This window comes from Octodon degus, unplaced genomic scaffold (genome assembly GCF_000260255.1).
Source record: "Octodon degus isolate 3935 unplaced genomic scaffold, OctDeg1.0 scaffold00030, whole genome shotgun sequence".
Lineage (NCBI taxonomy): Eukaryota > Metazoa > Chordata > Mammalia > Rodentia > Octodontidae > Octodon > Octodon degus.
The window spans coordinates 1,394,092-1,414,568 of NW_004524606.1; the positions used below are offsets into that span (position 1 = coordinate 1,394,092).

At 34.6% G+C, this 20,477-nt stretch overlaps 1 protein-coding gene across 2 annotated transcripts in view; it reads left to right on the plus strand.

The window, feature by feature from the left end:
- The first annotated feature begins 1,037 nt into the window (after positions 1-1,037).
- Positions 1,038-20,477, plus strand: part of Galnt13 (polypeptide N-acetylgalactosaminyltransferase 13) — a 509,399-nt gene continuing 489,959 nt past the window's right edge. Inside the window, exon 1 of one of the 2 annotated variants that reach the window (XM_023713326.1) lies at positions 1,038-1,287. In XM_023713326.1, the coding sequence (XP_023569094.1) occupies positions 1,146-1,287 (142 nt within the window). In that variant the 5' untranslated portion in view covers positions 1,038-1,145. The remainder of the gene's footprint in view (positions 1,288-20,477) is intronic. The other variant, XM_023713325.1, reaches the window with a different exon arrangement.

Below are 20,477 nucleotides of genomic sequence, written 5' to 3' on the forward strand. Positions count from 1 at the left end.
CTTGAATTCAGCAAAATAACCCAATATAGTCCAATAGTCCATAATAGATAAATTCTTTGTAATTTAGTTGGTAATATAAATCTAGCAAGTAATATCATATTATTATGGTCTTATTTATTTACTCTGTCCATCACTTCTTGCCTTTTGACTAAGTTCAAGTTTATTTAATGTGTCTGTATAAGGTAGTTTGCCAGGTAGTTATTGCTCAAAATAGTATAAATAAAAATATGTGTACACTATTAATCCTGTATTTACCTTGAATATCTCTCAGTAAATGTTTAATATCTTTGTTATGCTATATATAATTCTTCCTCAGGGTACTTATGTCACACATATATTGTTATTTCTCCTCTGGTAACAGGCTATGTAGTCTAAAGCACATCTGGTGCGGATTCTTTCTGTGTAGACCAGATGGGGTTTTAAAGAAAAGTAAATAACTCTTTTATTTCAGAAACCTGTTCTTTCAGAATCACAGAATCCTTTTTATGTTTTGTAGCTTAACTATCTGTTCTATAAGATGCTTTATAAACATGATGTTGTTTAATCTTCAGAGCAAACTTTTAGGTTTGATATTATTACCCTCATTTCACAGATGAGAGAACTGAGGCTAGGAAACCACTTAGTGCTATGTAATGAAAAGGTCTACGCTGGCTTGTCCATAATGACAGGTATTAACCACATTAGTAAATTGTATTCCAGAATGATTTCTCTTTTAGTAATGTCAGCTAGCCAGAAGAATTCTATCTGAGTAAATTTATAACTGTGGTGTTCTACAGCATGGTCTTATGTAGAATGTCAAGATAGGATTTTAAGTATTGACAATAAAATTTGAAGAAATATGATAGTTGATCAAAGGCCTAGCAGAATCATGACAAATTTAATGTCAAATGGTAGAATTTTCATTTGGACTTTTAATTTTGGATTTGAAGATCGGAATGCTGTCATGTGTCTTGTATTATATCCCTTGTATGCAAACAAAGCAGTCAGTGAACAAAAACTTGTACGATATTAACATTTTCTTTTTTCCCCTTTTTTATGCAGTGGGATGCATCCTGCTTTTTTCTGTGAGTTCCTCTCTGTGGCTTGGATTTATCACAGTAGCATTTGTCTTCAATTTGTGTGTTAACTAGAAACCAAGCAAAGACATGAGGAGATTTGTTTACTGCAAGGTGGTGCTGGCCACTTCACTTCTGTGGGTTCTTGTCGATGTCTTCCTGCTCCTGTACTTCAGTGAATGTAACAAGTGTGATGACAAGAAGGAGCGGTCACTGCTGCCAGCACTGAGGGGTGAGTACTTACGAAGCAAAGAAGAAGCTTGACCAAGCATGACACCTCAAAACAAGCAAGGTTTCGCCTTATGGAACTAGATGAGTATTTTGGCAGAACTATTAAATTACATGTAACTATGGGGAAGCTACTTTTCTTGGCCTTAGGTGTCTGTTAGGAGAAATGAGCAAAATCAGCTAACCTCTAAGATACCTTCAATACTAGCAATTTAGTGTTCTGATATTGTATGAGAATAACAGTTTCTCTAAATTTTATTTTTATTAATACATGTTTGAAATGCCCGTTGATTTCATTCATTTGGTGGAGTTGGTGCAAGTGCGTAACATATCTTAATTCTCATCCCTTTGTGCGCAGAATTTAAAATCTGGATTGCCAGAAGCTAAAAGTGTTTAGAGCACCAAACATATAACATGAAAGGGAAAAACTACTAAAATGAGATAAGTGGGGATTTAGCAAACTAAAACAACATGTGATACAGGTCATACAGGTACAGATTGCCAGATATTATAAAACACCAGTTCTTAAAACACGTTCATGCCCAGGTTCAACCTGTGAGCCTGTAGATTATTAGCACTATGTTAAGAGCCAAAGGTAATTTCAAGTATACTATGAAATCACTTTAGTTCAGTGCTTTTCTAAAGAAATGCTTTCAATAATAACAGGTACTTCTAGAGAAACATAAAGTTGGTATAAATTATGTTTTATCAGGTAAGAAGATGCAAATTCATGTTCTGCAAAATGGTTTCCAAAATTTTCTTTATGCTTTCCTTTTTGTTGACTTCAAGATCTATAAATATATTTACATTTTAGAGTATTCTCTATAAATGAATATTTCTAATGTACTTGAGGGGCCTTAAGATGAGTTTTGTTGTCCCTGAACCAACAATATATTTTCTGCTCAATAAAAGTTTTTGAATAAATATGACAAAATATCACTTTAATTGAATGGTAGTTGATGTTTTTGAGATGTTTAGCAAAGTGAATCCAAAGTACCTGGGAAGTGTCAGAGTCCAGATCCATTTGGATATTTTATATGCATTTTTATGTCTTTATTTTACAATTATTCAGATAGAAGAACTTTATGAGTTCCTTATTTTTTGATGAATGAACATGGGAATGATTTGCTGATCTTTAGTTTAAACCTTAAAATAAATCAGCCTTTTCTGCTTCTTTGCTGCAGTTGAGCTGCTGCTTGGCTCAAAGTGGAAATGTGTTTTGATGGATCGCATCAGTTTGGAATGACCACTTTGTCATTTGTTGAACAGATACATTTATACTGGTTGCAAAAAAATCATAACCTGAGTCAGCAAAACTATGACAGCTTTTTTGCAAGTGTCGGAAAAATGCAGTTTTGATGACTTGAGTCTGTAATATTCAGTCTTCAATCCCAAAATGCGCAATTGAATAACGTAAGACTAAGGTATTTTTCCTTGGACTTAAATTGTAAAATTAAACTGTTTTATCTTTACTTGTAAGACTTATTGTCTTAGTCCATTTATGTTTACAATGACATATGACAGACTGGTTGATTTACCTACAACAAAAGTGTAGTTTTCAGTTTGGGAAGCGGGGTGTCTAAAATGAAAGCATGGGCAGAGCTGGAGTCTGGGGAGGGCCTATTCCTCATAAAGACCTGCCTTCTTACTAACTTCTTATGGCTGTTTAGCTGAAGCCATCTCTCTTCGGCATTTCTGTAGGGATATTCTTCCTATTCATGGGCATTCTACCCTCATGACCTATGCAACTTCCAAACTACCTCTTGCTAGGAGCTAGGATTGCATGAGTTAGGGGGAGGCCCAGAGTTAGTTCTTTGACTTTAATGTTGTACATTAATATCATTAGTCATCTAAAATAGAAAATAGGCTTGAGGATTTAAATTTTATTTTTATTATTATTTCAGAATATTTTAGAAATTTTTGCTATAGATTTCCATTTTTATTTATAAGCAGATGGTAGCATAGGAAGTATGTTTGATGTACGTATTTATTCTAAATCTATAAAAACTGCCTTTTGCTTTAAAAATATTTAATCTTTCTGGTTTGGATTAAGTGGTTTCTAAGTTCTCTTATATTTTTAAACTTTACATGATTTTTCAGTACACAGTATTACCATGTACTGGGAATTAATTTTTCATATATTTTCACTTATTTATTTTTCAAGTATTTACTATGTGTTAAGTCTGGGGGATATAAATAAATGAGGTCTCGGGTTTGTGCTGTTTTGCAAATAAGGGAACTAAGTTCCAGCCTGTCACAGAATTCTCTGTCTCTCTCTGTCTCTCCTATGTCTCTGCTCTGTCTCTGTCTCTTTTTCTGTGTCTATCTGTCTGTCTGTTTCTCTTTCTTTCTCCGTCTGTCTCCCTCATTCTCTGCAACTATATATATACACACTTATACATGACTTAATAATGTGGCTAGGCTCTGGGAAACATTCAGGCTGTTTTGGCCCTGTGTTGGGCATGATAGACTATACTTATGTGAACTATGACTCGTATGGGCTTATTAGGTGATATAATCTAATGTGAACACCATTGTATATGATAATGTTGATAGAATTCAAGTAAAATATATAAGTCCAATAAATAGTAAAATAAATATGAAATTATTTCAAAACATAATAGATACCAGGAACAGCATGAAGGATCTTTTAAGTAGAGCAAGCTTGATTTGGATTATTAGTCTGCACTTCCCTGAATATGTGGCATTTAGTTGAGGCCTTCACCACAATTGTAGTTAACAACTGAAAAAGAAAATAGTAGAATTTTTGTGGAATCATTACATTCCACAAGTATCCCACAGGATACTTCTTAAAGAGAAAATACAAAGTGCTGATGTGACTACTTTTTTTATTTTATTTTTTAATTATTTAGCACAGGGTCTACAGGATCTCACTAAGTAGACGCAGTGATTCCCTGCTTTTAGCCTCTGGGATTACAGGCTCAAGCCACCATGTTCAGTCTCAACTGCTGTCTCAGTGCACCCTGGGAGCAGGGCTGGCATGGCATGCCAGTGATCAAACCACAGCTGCTGTGCTCAGCCTAAGCAGGTGGTTCGGTCACTGAGCTGTCTGGCCAGCCTGAGATGTGATTACTTGATTCACATTGTAAAATTCAGATTAACATTGTAGTATTGATGCAAAGAGGCATAGGAGAGAAAATTTTCCATAGAAAAAGGTAGACCTTATATATAGATGTTTGCAGTATGCAGGTATAGCAGATCAGTGGAAAAAGTGCTGGACAATTAACAAATATGAGAATAAAATGGTTTCCCATGTGGTGAAATATAATGCTAATTTTTATCACCAGCCAATACAAACTTTGAATATATTAAAAACTCAAATATCAAAAACATTAAAATTTTAGTAAAAAAAATAAATATCTATAAGACCTTGGAATAAAGAGAAGTTCTAAGTAAAACAGTAAGCATATTGTCTATAAAATATATACATATATATTTATATGTTTGATTATTATAGGGTCTCACTACACAGCTCAGACCCTGCTTTCAGCCTCCCCAGCTCTAGGATTACAGGTGTGCACCACCATGCCTGAACTCTGGGACTGGCTCTGCCCACCCTACAGACAGGGCTAATGTGGCATGTGGTGCCAGATATTGAACTGTGGTCCCTGCACTTGCCTAAGCTTGCCAAAGCAGGCACTTTAGTCTGCTGATCTATCTTACCAGCCCCACATAAAATAAAATATTGATTTGACTATATTAAAATTTGGAAAGTTGATTTATTTAAATATGCCTTTAAAGGAGAAGAAAAGTGACAAATCATAGAAGATAGTCAAAGAATACATAACTGACAAATAGTTACTAAATATATGTAAGTAATGGTCATATACTTAGTTATATATATATATATATATGTATGGCTATATATATATATATAATTTTTATTACTAATATAAAAACACAAATAACACAATAGAATGATGAAAAATAGAACTGAATAGATATCTAATAGAAAGAAAAGCACATATAGCAAATAAAATGAAAAACATGAATGAATTATATTATAATCAGGGAAAAACATTTCAAGGCTTTGATGACATGTCATCAATTTCCATTACATGAACAAGTAAAAACCCTGATATTACCAATTGTTAGTGTTGCCATATCTCTATTTTTTATGACAATTTCAAATAAGAATTCAAACATTTCTCAAACCTAAGCATGCATATATGACTCAGCAATCAGCATTATACACCTAGAAGAATTTCTTCCACATACACAAATATGTTCATAGCATTGGTATTCATAAAAATAAAACTTAAAACAACCTATGGGCTTCGCCATGGAGAGATTGAATGGATATTGGTACATTAATATGAGGAAATACAGTTGTAAAAATAAATGAACTACAGACACTTTTACTAATATGAGTGAATCTCGACAATACTACAGTAATGATAGAAACTGTGTCTCTCTAAGGTTATATATAAACATAATACTGTGTGAGGAGAAAAATAACTCAAGTTTTAAAATATCTCTCATGAGACTGTATGTAAGACTTCATAGACAAGCACGTTTAGCTAATTATGAATGAGCCTAATGATGTTGCCCCTGACAGCAGCATGGGTATGTGGAGTTTGACTGGATAGGACCATTGCTGGAGTTCCACATGTGTTTTGAAAGTGGGTTTGATGTATCTGTTATTTTTTATGAGCAACCAAATGAATGAATAAAAGCCACCGAATAGGTTTAAAAAAATAGGAAGTCATTGAATGGCTTTAAAAGATGAAGTGTTTAGATTTGTGTTATGGAAGGATCACGGTGTGTAGAGAGAGGATATTGCATTAAAAAGAGCTTCTGTGCTTGTGATGCTGGGAGAGGGTTGTACAGCAGGCTGTGGATTCTGTGTGGGAGGTGTTGCCAGCTTACAGCAGCATAGTAGCTGTGAGGTAGAGGAGGAGTAGGTAAAGTGAAGGAGCGTTTAGGTACAATAGTAAACACTGGGTGCGTGACAGGATTAAACAGTATAAGAGATAGAAGTCAAGGACAAGTCCTGGATTTCTTGTAGGACACTGTGTAGTCCAATTTTTGAAGAGACAGTTTAGTGTAGATTACTTGAAGAAGGTGGACATTGTTTATTTTGGGCATGTTGATTTTTAGACCCCTGTTAGGCTACCAAGTAAAATTACTTCTAGGGTGTTGGTGATAGTAAATTCTAAATATCAAATGTCAAGAGCAGTTATTTTTGTGATCTTTTTTCTAGAATGGATGTTATTTTTATGTTCATTTTTAGAAGGAGTATGTGGACTATAGTGGAATCTTTGTTACTGAGTCAGCATTATCATTTTCCATATTAACTATTAAATAATACTATAAAAAGAGGTTATTTCAGAGACTTTATAAGTACATGTAGACGTATTCCGGTATTAGATACAGACACATGGAGACTTCCTTCCTTTTCGCTTTTCTAAAAGATTGCTTTTCAGTAGCATAAGTACTTGTTAGGAGAAGGGAGCATAGCATGCTTTCCTGCATCCTGGTGTCACCTAGAGCTCGTGTGTGCTGAAAGGTATTTCCAACTGTGCCATAGTTTGGGATATGAGTGGTGTACTCTCAAGCTGGAAGAGCTGCCGTAGATATCTGAGAGAATTAAAGGTCACAGCTATGTTGCCTTGTGTCTTCAAACACTGGGGACATTTGACGTGTCCTGGCAGAAATGCATGATCTCAGAGCCACAGTGGATCTTAAATAGCCTGCATCCACAGGCAGGAGAGCAAGTCTGTCTGGGCCTCAGTTGTCCTCTGAAATGCAGGTTGAATATAAAATCATTACTTTTTAAATCCTCATAGCCCTCAATTGTTTATTTTTTGCCTTTTTCAGTAAAACTATGGAAAATGAACTATTTTAGTATCTATATACTTGCTATCAGTTCATAGATGATATATGATTTGAGGTGAATAATGGTAATATAGAAATAACTTAATAGGAAGGAAACTCCTTAGAAAACCCAGAGGAGCTTTGTAGCCTCACAAAGGACAAAAGTGATGCATAGTCATTCCTTGAAATCCTTAAGGGACTGACTCCAGAACTCCCCTCTCTCCATCCATGGAAACTAAAATGAGCAAATGTACCAGTCGTCATGCAAAATAATCTAGTATTTGTACGTAATTTATATAATTTTTAATTTACTTCAAATCATCTCTAAATTACTCGTAGTACCTAATACTGTATAATGTAAATAGTTGTTTCACTGTATTATTTAGAGAAAAATAGGAAAAATTCATGTATGTTCAATACAGTTGGAGTTATTTATGAATACTTTTCAGCTGTGGTAGGTTAAATCTGCAAAATGCAGAATTCATGGAAATAGAAAGCAAATCATAAGATTACAGTAGTCTAGGGGGAAAGCGAATTTAGCTTTCCTTAACCTTGTTCTGAATTTTAAATATAATTGTAAGAAATAAATTGAAAATTACTTTGAAAAAAAAACCAGTAAATACATTCACCAATAGTGGTAACAATACAACCGTAAGTACCAATGACATTGAGGTGTTTACAAATGTTAACATAGTTATGTTAACATAGTTAATTTTTGCAAGATAGTAAAGTAAACATTCATTTATATATGACAAAAGTGAGGCAGAATTAGGTTAGGCTATTTATTCTCAAGGTTTTAACAACCAACAAGATTGATTCTACCCTCCCTTTAATATTTATATAGCAGAATCCTATATTAAACAATTTTTTGTTTTTTTATTTGGATGTCACTATGGAGGTCCATATTCTGAAAGCCTGAACTGAATATTTCATCTTTTTATTTTTTGAATATTACATCTTTATTTTCCTATATCCCTCAGATCTTCCTGGCCAGTAGGATATGTAAGCCTTAGCCTTGAAGTTTTTAACAGGGATCTTTGTAGAAATCTTAATGAAATGATCACTATATTGCTTGCATTTTCATGTTCTGAAACATGACCATAATTTTCTTATGTTTTCATACCTTGCCATACTGAACTGCCTCAGGGGACATTCAAAAAATTACTGGTGTGGGCATGGTAGCACATGCCTATAATCCTAGCACGGAGAAGGCTGAGACAGGATTGCTGCAAACTGGAGGCCATCCTGGATTACAAAGTGAGTTCAAGGCCAGCTTGAACTGCATAGTGTAACCCTGTCTCTAAAAAGACAAACACAGGCCAGGGAGATGGCTCAGTAAAATAAGTGCTTGCCGGCAAGCACAGGATCCTGAGTTCAATCGCCAGTACCGCAATAAATAAATACATAAATAAATAAATAGTAAAACAAAACAACAAACACACACAAAGAAATAGTGGTGCTGCTGACCTATTATCTCAGTCAATGCTGCTGCATTTTTCTTTGTCCTACTGAGGACACTAAGTGTTTCCTTCTTACAAATCTAGGGGAACAGGTAATCTTGCTTGCCTTGATGTTCCCTTTTGTTGCTTTCTAAACAGTCTCTTCACAGGCATGAGCTCATTTGTTAGACAGCCAATGTTTGTTGATTTTGTTTGATTAATTGTTGGTGCTTCAGGGAAGAATTACTATGTGTGAGGAGAAACCAAAGACTAGAAAATTAAAGTAATAAAACGAGCAGCAAATTTTCCCTGTCTTAGAAAAATATATGGCTTCACTTTTCTGTGGAATACACAGAAAGATGTGATGGATTGCAGTGCACTGTCATGATCAGTATTATGCCAATAATTTATGGCAACCACTAGAACTTTCTGGTGATAACATTAATAGTTTTACAAAAATTGGGGTGCATAGACAAGTCAACTTGAGTTAAAAGTGTATTCCTCGCTAAGTTTCAATCAGTTTTATAAGTAGCATTCAGAAATTAATAGGCTTTATAGAATTTTGACCTTCAGTATTTGCTTTAACCTTTCTCATAGCTCATTCTGACCTTTTTTGTCATTTTCATGAGCACATCAATGTCAGGACTAAAACTAAATTATGATAATGAGTATTATTAGCTTTATATGTTACCTGTTTTATGTACATCATTTCATTTAATTTTCAAAGCAACATTAGGGTGGGTACCTATTTATACACACATTTATATACAAGAATCTGACATACAGAAAAGTTAATTAAATGATTCTGAGTGTCAGACAGCTTAGAAGAATCACACATGTGCTGCCTAATTTGTCAGACCTTTGCACCCATACTTTGAACTAGTAAATGTGCTGTGTTCCTCATTCAAGTGTATCTGGACTCCTTCTAAGAAAAGTAACTCTAATATTTGTGTACTGTTTATGAAATATTTACAGAAACATAGATGCTTCTGGAGGGCATTGAAGGAGATACCAACTAACTCTAGGTAAAAGATTTCTCACTGAATATAAAGGCAGGGCACAGCATCTCTGCTAGGCTCACCTTGTCTTATTTAGACCGTATCAATTTTGCACTTACTGAGTCTTTGTAGAACACTGATAATTTAAGTTGCAGTTTTTCTCAGCAGTGACCTTTGGGACCAAGCCTTTGAAGTTTTAGAAAGGATAATTAAAAATTAAAAGCAATAGTAATGTTATTTTCAAAGATTAATAAGAATAATTGATGCCAATATTTTATTCATTCATTCAGTGGAAGTATTGCGCTATATTCAATGTAATGCAAAGATTTTAGTTGAATAAAACATCTGTCTTCAGGAACCATGGGCTAGTGGACATGTGGCGGGTACACAAGGAGCTACATTAACATATAACGTAGTGGCTGCTGTAGGAAAGATACCAAAGAAACCACCCTGAGAATTAAAGTACCCTGAAATATATGTGGGAAAGTCAAAATTGAGTATAGGATCATAAAAGGCAATAAAGTACCAGGAGAACCCTGTTGCCTTCCCAAAGATAAGGTTATAAGAAATCAGGAAATTAGTTGAAGACAGAATCAGACATAAAATGAATTTATAGGTTTTAGGTTGAAAGTCAGGATAAAACTTTTTTTTTTTTTTTGTACCAGGAATTGAAGGATAAGACATTTTAAAAGACCTGTAGTACTGGATAAAGAAACTAAATAAAAGAAAGTACATAGGATAATCAGCTAAAATTAAGAGAATACAATGACATATGCATGAAAATATAACTAAGATATTTTTCTCTTAAAATAAGACAACGCCTACATTAATTAAAACTGGTCAAATTACATGGTAAATGAGTAGAGAAATTAAGTCATTTAACATTTTCACTTTACAAATTAATTGGAAGGAAAGAGAAAGAGTTCTTTATTCTAAAATCAGATTTAGAAATCATTTCTAAAAGTAAGTAAGCAAGGCCAGATTCATCAAAATATATATAATGTGAATTTTTGTGTATTAGCTATAATTCAATGAAGCCTAAAAGAGTAATTCCTCACAATTTATTTGTGTAGTATTAAACGAGTTGCAATATCTCGTTTGATAAATATCAAATGCTGATTTGTATCAGAGTTGAGGAAAGAGTGATAAAAAGATGTATTTTTGTTTGTGTGTTCAGCAGGGAAAAAAGAAATTTAGAATTCCGTGCATGAGAGGCCAGTGTCTCAGAGCCACACTATCAGGAGGACAGGGATATGTGAAATAAAGATAAGAAAAATCAATATGCTTCTGTCTGTCCTTTGAAGGCAAAATATAATTTTCAATTCTGTAAAAACCAGAATTGACTAAATAAAACGAAATGAAACTCTATTCCAAATAGTCCACCATAAAATGGAAATGGGCCAACCTTATCTCTACTAACTGGAAATGGTTGTCAAACAAGGCCTATGTTACAGTGGAGACAACTGCCCAAGGTATGGTTTATGTGTATATTTTTAAGACTCAATAGAAAACCCTCAGTAATTATTTGAATAAGGAATAAATCTATAAGGAATAAATAAGGATCAAGTTGACATTTTATGAGTGTTTTCGGGATCATAGAGTTTATGTTAGTGACTTACAAACAGGAAATAAGAAATTATCATATTTAAGATGGATTTTTAAGAATTGTGGATCTTATGTATTTATTTCCAGGGTGGAACAGATTGAGTTTAGGGCCTTGTTCGTGCGAGGAAAGGCCTGCACCACTGAGTTAAACTCTTAACTGCAAAAGTCATCGTTAACAATTATTTAGATTATATCCAGAGGTCAAAATTTGAATATTTTCAAAAGTAGTAAAATAAAAAATATTTATTGGACTGTATAATTTGATTTATAGTTAGTAAATAGTTAAATTTATAGCCTAATAACTATTCTTCCCCATCATAGTCTATTTTATGTTGTATTGCTTATGCTATCTGTATAATACAGTAGTGACATACTGACATTTTGTTAGTGCTATCAGTGAGCAAAGCATTTAATGGAATAAGGATGTCAGGAGGGGTATGGGGAATACAGCAGGAATGTATATGAGAGTTGCATTGAGTGACTTTAAGAAACGTGTGTGGGTGGTATATTTGATTCATCTATAAGAAACAAAAAAATGGATCAAATGGAAAGCTAATACTTAAAACATTAATACTGAAAAGATTTAAAAGTAAAAAAATCCAGTAAAAGGGAATATTAACAAGAATGAGGTACTTTATTTATAGACAATACCTTCTGGTTAGTTAATTAAGTAAAGCTCCATGTTAACTTAGCCTTGTGAATAATTAAGGAGTATTATTTTTTGAGTCAATCTTAATGAAATACTTACTAAAATGCTACACGTTAAGTGTGGTGTTTGATGAGTTTTGACAAATGAATCCCTGATTCAGTTCCTTCCTCCCCGTAAGTGTCATACCACTCTGTAGTCAGTTTCTCTGTCCAAGACACAGACAATCACTTATTTGGTTTTTTGGGACTACATATTTATTAGTTTTGCCTATTCTAGAAATTCTGACAGAGGCAACTGTATCTATCAGTTCTTCCATGTGCAGATGATAATTTTGGAATTAAATTTTTATATGAATCATGGTGCTGGGTTTATCTGTTATTGAGGTTCAATCTTTTTTGTGCTTCTATACATGAATGTATGAGATTGGGTAATTTATCAAGAGCAGATTTTTTTTCTCTCTCACAGTTTCAGAGGTGTACAAGTCATGGTCATAGCACTGGCAGATTAAGTTTCTGATTCCAAGATGGCACCTTGCTCTTTTGTCCTCTGATGAAGTGGGCTGTCCTGTTTTCACATGCATGGTAAAAAGGCAGAAGAAAGAGAACCCATTTCCATAAGACCTTTTTTTAAAAAAAGAAAAAAAAAACATTTATTGATTGACTGACTGATTGATTTGGTACAAGGTCTCACTACCCAGCTTGGACTCGTAGTCATCCTACTGTCTCAGCACCCCCAGTGCTGGGATTACAGGCGTGCCTACCGCACTTGGTTCTGGTGGCTAGCACGGTGCAGTGCTGCTAAGGCATGTGGTACCTGAGATTAAACCCTGGTCATTGTGCTTGACAGGCAGGCACTTAGACTGCTGAGCTATTTCTGCAGCCCGTAAGGCCTTTGTATATAAGCATGGATCTATCCATGACAGCTCTGCCTTCATGACCTAAATATCTTTCAAAAGGTCTACCTCTGTGCAAATTTCCAATAATTGATTTTGAAATCAAGTTTACAGCAATTGAATTGGAAGGAAATATTCAGGTAGAGGTAATTTGTTGGGGAACATTAAGGTTGTTTCAGTCTTCTTGCTGCTCTGAATAAAGCTGCTGTATTCACACACCCCTCTGTGTGGACATATGTTTTACAACTCTGGGGGAGAACTCCGAAGTGCAGTGCTGAGTCATATGCTGTGTATGTTTAATTTTGAGACACTGCCAGTCTGTTTTCCCAAGTTGTTAAACTATTTTCTATTCCCACCAGCAATGTAAGAGATATTGAATTACACTGCCTACTTGCTAACATCTCAAGCTAGTGTGTTAAGTTTTAGCCGACTTAGTGAGCTTGTAGTGCTATCCCATTGTGATTTTAATTTCCATTTCTTCATAACTGTTGAGTATGTTACACTATTTAATGTGCTTTCTGGCTAGTAGGACTTTGTGATTTATCTGTTCAATATTATATGCCCACTTTTAAATTGTGGTATCTATTAGTTTTGTTTTTTTATTGTGTGCTTGAAGAACAGGGTTTTAATTTAGGCTTCTTTTTGTATTCTAAGAAATCTTTGTCCTTCCCATGAATATGAACAGTTGGCTCCTATATGTTTTCTAGAAGTTATATAGTTTTAGCTTTTAAGACTGAAGTTTATTTTTGTGGACCATATAAGGAGATCCAAAGTGGTGTTTTTTGTTTTTTGTTTTTCAAAATAAAACAAAGTTATTCCAGAAAAATTTGTTCCTTAAAATAAGAAAACCATAAAATTTAAAAGTTGTGACAATATTTTAATTTACATTTTTTCAATATTATTTATATGATTTGGTCATAAATACTGGAGTATGCTTCCTATTTCATTGAATATTATATAATTATTGGGAAATTTGTTAAATAACCTAAAATATACAGATATTACTGACTACATGCTGGATTTTTTTTTTTTTTTTTGTACCTGAAATTGAATTTAGCATCTTGCACTTGCCAAGCATGTGCCGTGCCATTGAGCTACATCATTGACCCTGACTAAAGGCATTTAATTTGAGGAGCAATTAAAAATGTATCCTAATTCATTCAATTTTTAAAAATAGTTTTTCTGTTAATAAAATGAATATTCATTGTAGGAAAGTTGAGATACAAAAAAAGAATACAGAAGAAAAAATAGTTGTAGTCACCCAGATATTGACCTTATTCTAAAATATAGTTTACATTTTAATTTTTTCAATGTATATCATTATTTTTTGACCTGCATAAGATATTCTTTCAAAACATTGTTTCAATGCCTGCATAGTATTTTAGCATATGTTTATACCATAGTTTACATTTTTTCACTAATTTTTTAGATTCTGATATGTATCACTAATATTATGAATATTTTCATGTATTATGTTTAAAAATGTAGCAATTATATCCTTAGACTGGATTCTTGGTCATTGGATTAATTTTTTTAAATATGAGTGTGTTTGGTATTTTTAGTGGTTTCCTTGGAAAGGTATTGATCTTCCAATCCAATCCTTAGTTTATGATAATTCCTCTCTCACTATAGTAAGCTTTTATTTCAAACACACTTGCAAACCTGTTACTTATTATTTTATTTTTATATATTTATTCTTTGTAGCTGGCTCAGCCTGCCCTGAGGGTAGAGCTGCCGTTGCATATGATCCCTGCGGTTGCCTAAGCTTGTCTAAGCAAGCACTTTATGAGCTATTGTGATAGCCCTATTTGTTTTAAATCTTCGACTTTTCGTGTGTGTGTGTGTGTGTGTGTGTGTGTGTGTTTAGTACAGGGCCCACGGGGTCTCACTACGCAGATCGAACTCATAGTGATTCTCCTGTTTTCAGCCTCTCAAGCACTGGGATTATAGGTGCCCACCACTATGCCCAGTCTCAATCACTATCTCAGCATGATCCAGGGGCGAGGTCCGAATGGCAAGCCACACCTGGAATAGAGCCCCAGTCCTTGCTTCTGCTTAAACAGATGCTTTAATCTGCTGAGCTATCTGGCTAGCCCATCTATGACTCTTTTAGTTTTTAGTTTTTTCATCTTGAATGATTTTACCCATGTGTATTTTATGTTAAGATAATAATGAGAATGTATTTTAACTGGCATTTGGTTGTGACATACATTGAAGCATCTTTCTTCATTAGTGTTTTATGATGTCACATGTAGTAAGTGGAGAACTTTATTGACACTTGGGTCTGTATGTTTGCTGATCATTTGAGTCCATTGGTTTGTCCTTTAAATCATATCCCACAGCTAGTCATTTTGAATGTTTAATTTTTTACTTCCTGGTAGAACACTTGGCAGACTATAGATTGGTCTAGGTTGGAGAATGTGTATCATTTCTTCTCTCCTGTCTTGGGTTACAGTGTCACTGGCTTGGTCTGCATGGTCTATATTGAAGGACTGGTGTAGTCTTATCTTTTTCTATGTTCAAATGTACTTTTTTCACAACAAATGAATACAAAGCTTTGTGAGATCACCAAAATTCATATTTTTAATAGGATTAGATCATGGAAATATTCCTATCTTGGTTAGTCTTCTCTCGTTGCTGGGACAAATATCCAACACTGAAGGAAGTAAAGGCTTATTTAGCACACTTACTGGAGGTTTCAGTACATACTCAGCTGGCTCCAATGCAGACTGGCACATGGCACAAGGCAGCAGTTCATGGCGACGGCAAGGAACAGAGAGCAAAGGGGAGGAGTAGCAGCAACAATGGCTACAGAGAGCAAGTCTGTGTCTCTGTCTCCCTTGTGTTATATTCAGGCTATCCACCCAAGGCTGGGTTTAGCAATCACACCCATAATCCCAGCAGGACTCAGACCCATAATTCTAGGCTTGGATCATGAATTAATTAAACTGTAGAACTGTTTAATTCTGAAACCATAACAATGCCAAAATATTTTTCTAAAACTGTACCCAAAATTAATGTTAACCAATATCCTTTGTGGTTTATGTACCATAGAGTTTGGAAGTAGACACACATTTTATAATGGATCTGTCATCTTGATTCTTTTGGTGAGGGAGTGAGGAGTAGGTGTTACTGAGATAAGTTTAGTACCCTGGCAAGAACATTTTGCTCTGCTTTGAAGGGCTAGATTTTATTGTGGTTATGGGTTTAACTGGAAACTGATACAACTGTAATCTCTGATCTTTGCTTTTGCTGATTCAATGAACTAAAAACAAAAATCATAAAGGTATCTTCAAAAAGCCATTAATGCAAACTACTAATTTCTTTTTTATTAACTTTATTTATTGAAAATCAATAATTATATAACATTAAAATTATAGACAAATATTTAAATGTGAAATATATAAGATGTAGACAGTGAATTTTAGAGAAATATTTCTGAAGTGAATACATAGCATGTTTCATAGATTTCACATTGTAAATAAATTATTTACAAACTTAAATGAATATAACAATAAAAATTGTCCAAAATGAAAATGAAGAAAAAAGAATTTACAGATCAGTTATATAATAGTTCACTCTGTGCCAAAATCAAGAAACTTTTATATTCATATAATTGGAATTCTCAAAGTGGAAAGACGTAGGCAATAAATATTTAAAGATTTAAAATTTCTGAATTCCTTTTTTCTTTTTCTTTTCTTCTTTTCTTTTCTTTTCTTTCTTTCTTTTTTGGTAAAAGCCTTTACTTCCTTCAGCATTTCTTTCTTTTTTTTTCTTTTTTTTTTTTTTTTCTGTTAAACTCAGGGCCTTGTGCTTGCCAGGCAAGCGCTTATTCTACTGAGCCATCTCCCTGGCCCTAAAATTTCTGCATTTAGTTGAGCTTATAACACCATATTTCTAAGAAAAGTGAACCTTTTGCACAAGAAATTTGAATAAAATTATACCAAGATACACAAAAATGAAATTGTCCAAAACTCATTGTAAAGAAAAAAATCATTAAAGCATATACATGAAAAAAATTAGCTATGGTAGAACAAAATTATATAGCATGTTATTCCACATTAGAAAGAAAAAAAAAGACCAAGTGTGTAAGAAACTAGGCTAATTAATTTAAAGGACTGAAAAAAAAATTCTGTCCTCTTTGAATTTTATACTTAGCAAACATACCTTTGAAAACTAAAAGTAAAATATTTTCCAGTTATACAAACTGGAAATATTCTAATGCCTGCAGCTGTAGCATATAGGAAATAACAAGGAGCATAATTCAGAAGGCAAGAGAATTTACTCTATGGTCCTGGATAAAGAATAAAGTGCTCTCAAAATGATAGTTATGCAAGACTATGTAAAATATATTAGATGAACCCATTTAAAAGGTCATTAAAGATTTCTATGAAACAGTATTGATCTTATGTTGGTTCTACACATTTTTTTCATGTATTTGTGTGTGTGTGTGTGTGTGTGTGTGTATAAAAGATAAGGAAGAAGTAATATAAAGCTAATGGAAAATGGAAATATACTTTTTAAAGTTTCTGTTACTAGGAGCAAATATACCATGTCTTTTAAGTAGATTGTAAGTCAAAGATACAGTACAAATCTTAGAACAAAAATTAAGATTAAGCAATATTCAGAAAATTAAATATTAATTAAAAATTAAATGTTTCAAGACCATAGTACTAAGAAAAAGTTTTCATGATAGTAAAGAATTACTAAGAATAAAATATAAGACAAATACTGGAATGGCAAATAAGTGACCAGCACTTCTAACAATTTGGGGATAGGATATCACACAAAATTCTAGTATGTCATAGACATGGACAGTGTCCATTATGCTTACTGGTGACCAGGTGTCACTTGTGGGACTGAGTTACTGCTATTTCCTTTATATCCACCCTGTATACCCAGAAAGAATCATGACCCATAGGGTGCAGGAAAAGTTCGTTTGTAGAGTATGCTTATGGAAATATTTTGCTGCTGTATACAAAAGAATAAATGAAAGACTGCTTTTGTATACCTCTTCTCCTGTGTTTAGTTGTTTGCCCTATTTGGTGGGTTATTTCTATTTTCATTCATGTAGTTGTGGTCATTTTGCTCCCTCTCTAGAACATATTTGTAGTCTGTGTAGGCTTGCCTTTGTCATCATGAAATTCTTTAGTTGTTCTTTGTCATGGAAATATTTCACTCTCCATTATACTTGAGTTTTGCAGGGTATATCAGTCTGGGTTGGAATTTGTTTTCATGGAGGACTTGAATTACTCTGCTTCATGCTCTTCTTAACTTGGTGGTTTGTGAAGAGAAATCTGCCATTATTCTGATAGCTTTTCCTTTAAATGTGATCTGCTTCTTTTCTTTAATGGCTTTTGGTATACTGTTTCTGTGCTCAATTTCTGAGATGTTGATTATTATATGTCTGGGTGTGTTTTTAATTACGTTGATATTATTTGGTGTTCTATATGCTTCAGTTACCTGAATGTTAGATTGTTTCCCCATATTTCAGACTGTTTTCTTTTTTTCTTTTTTTTCTTTTTTTTTTTTTTTTTGTGTGGAACCAGGGATTGAATTTAGGCCCTTGCAGTTGCCACACAAGTGCTTATTCTACTGAGCTATCTCCCCGGCCCTGGGATGTTTTCTGCTATTACTTCTATCCATATTCTTTATATATCATTTGTATTGACTCCTTTTTTTCTCATTGATGCCCACTAGTCTTTCATTCTTCATCTTTGCATCATCTTGTAGATGTTGAATTATTTTTTCCTGCATACTAGTTATTTTTAAGAGATCTTTTCTTACTTTTTCACTAGTTGCAATGGTATCTTTGAGGTCTGAAAGTCTATTTTCACATTCTTTCAAACAGTTTTGCTAGCTTGTGGTTGAAGTTTTAATTTCCTGTATATCACTTTGAATCTGCTTCATGCATTCTATTTCTTTCCTATATTGCTTATTCAAGGATCTCATAATTTTTCTATTCTCCTCTATTTTTTATCAGTGTCTTCTTTAGAAGTACTTAGTACTTCTTTCATTATAGTTATGATTTCTTTTTTCACTTCAGAAATTATTTTTGATCTGATTTCCTCTATACCTTTCTGCAGTTGTTTCTTTACTTCTGGTGCTATTATTTCAGAGATTTTCAGTGTGTGATTTGTTTGTTTGTTTGTTTGTTTTTTTGACGGAACCGGGGATTGAGAACTCAGGCCCTTGCGCTTGCCAGGGAAGCGCTTATTCCACTGAGCTATCTCCCCAGCCCTTCAGTGTGTGATTTCTAATTTCTTCTGTGCTAGTGTCTCCTGCATTTGTTCTGGGGGGGCTCAGGGTCTATGAATGCATTTTGCTCCTTCTTTTTGTCATTTTTTATACCATTGTATTCCTACCGTTGGTGTAGAGCTTAGATAGCATTATTACCTTAGTACCAGGTCTGGCTCTATCAAGTTCAAACTTGTCCAGGTGGGTGTGGCTTGGGTCTGGCTGCTGTGCTCCACTTCTTCCTGCTGCAGCCCTTGGAGGTGAACCTTCTGTGTCACTCTGGCAAGATGTTCTGCTCTTAGATCAGCTGGGTGGGTCTTGCCTCTAGTGTCTTTGCAGGGAGTTCTGCTGCAGGGCTCCACACCCAGCCTTTATGCCAGGCCTGGACTCTGGGTCCAATGAGGATCAGGTGGGCCCTAGGTGGTCTCACCCACAAGTGGGGTCTGGGCTCTGGGTCGAATGAAGATCCGGTGGTCCCCAGGCAATCCCATGCACATGCCGGGCCTGGGTAGAATCAGGATCTGGTGGGCCCTAGGCAGTGTCACTCACACACTGGACCTGGGTCAAATCAGAACTACTAATGTCTATGAAGTTAAGAATTTTTGATGTGGGAGATAGCTTGGCTGTCTAAGTGTATGCCTGGCAAGTTCAAAGACCCTGGTTGTAAAGCTGGTACTGCATCGTGTGCCAGCCCTGCACTGTGCTGACTACTGAAACCTGGCATGGTGATGTGTACCTGTAAACCCAATGCTGGGGAGGCTGAAACAGGAGGATCACTATGAGCCTGAGATGTGTAGTGAGATCCTGTACCAAATAAATAAATGAATCTTTAAAAAAAATCTTATTCCTTTAATTAAAAATTTAAAAATACCTTTGACTAGATATCATTTAAATATGTGCTGCTTTCCTTGGAATAGTCTCTTTCTGTGGTATAATAACACCTCATGTTTTTATAAGTCAGTTTCCTTATTTAAAGGAAAAAATACCTGGTATCCACGGTTTAAAAGAGAAGAGGTTTAGTATTGCTCACACTTAGACATGTTTAAACCCATTGTTGGCTGGGCCCAAGGCAGGAAAGTCATGGGATAAGGGTGTGGTGGAGCAGAGTTACTTAATTTATGGGGTCTGGGAGCCTGCAGAGGAGAAGACCAGCAAGAGACAAGCCCTCAAGAGACACACCACAGTGGCCTGTCGCTGGCTGGGCCCAGCCTCTGCACTGCACTCTAGGTAAGAACTGTGAGGAGTCATCCACAGATGACCATCGCTCCCCGGGATCCAGTCACCTCACTAGGAGTCCCTCAGTCTAGTTGGACAGTAAATTAACTGGCATTGGGGCAGGGGAGATGGCTCAGTAGAATAAGTGTTTCCCTGGCAAGTGCAAGGGCAGAGTTCAATCCTCAGTTCAGAAAAAAAAAAAAAAAATAACTGGCATAATGCTTATTTTGATATCAAAATTGAAATATACCTATAAGTCAGCATGTATAGTTACAATTAAAGTTTAGTTTATTTCTTTAATAGGAATACTAGTTTTCAATT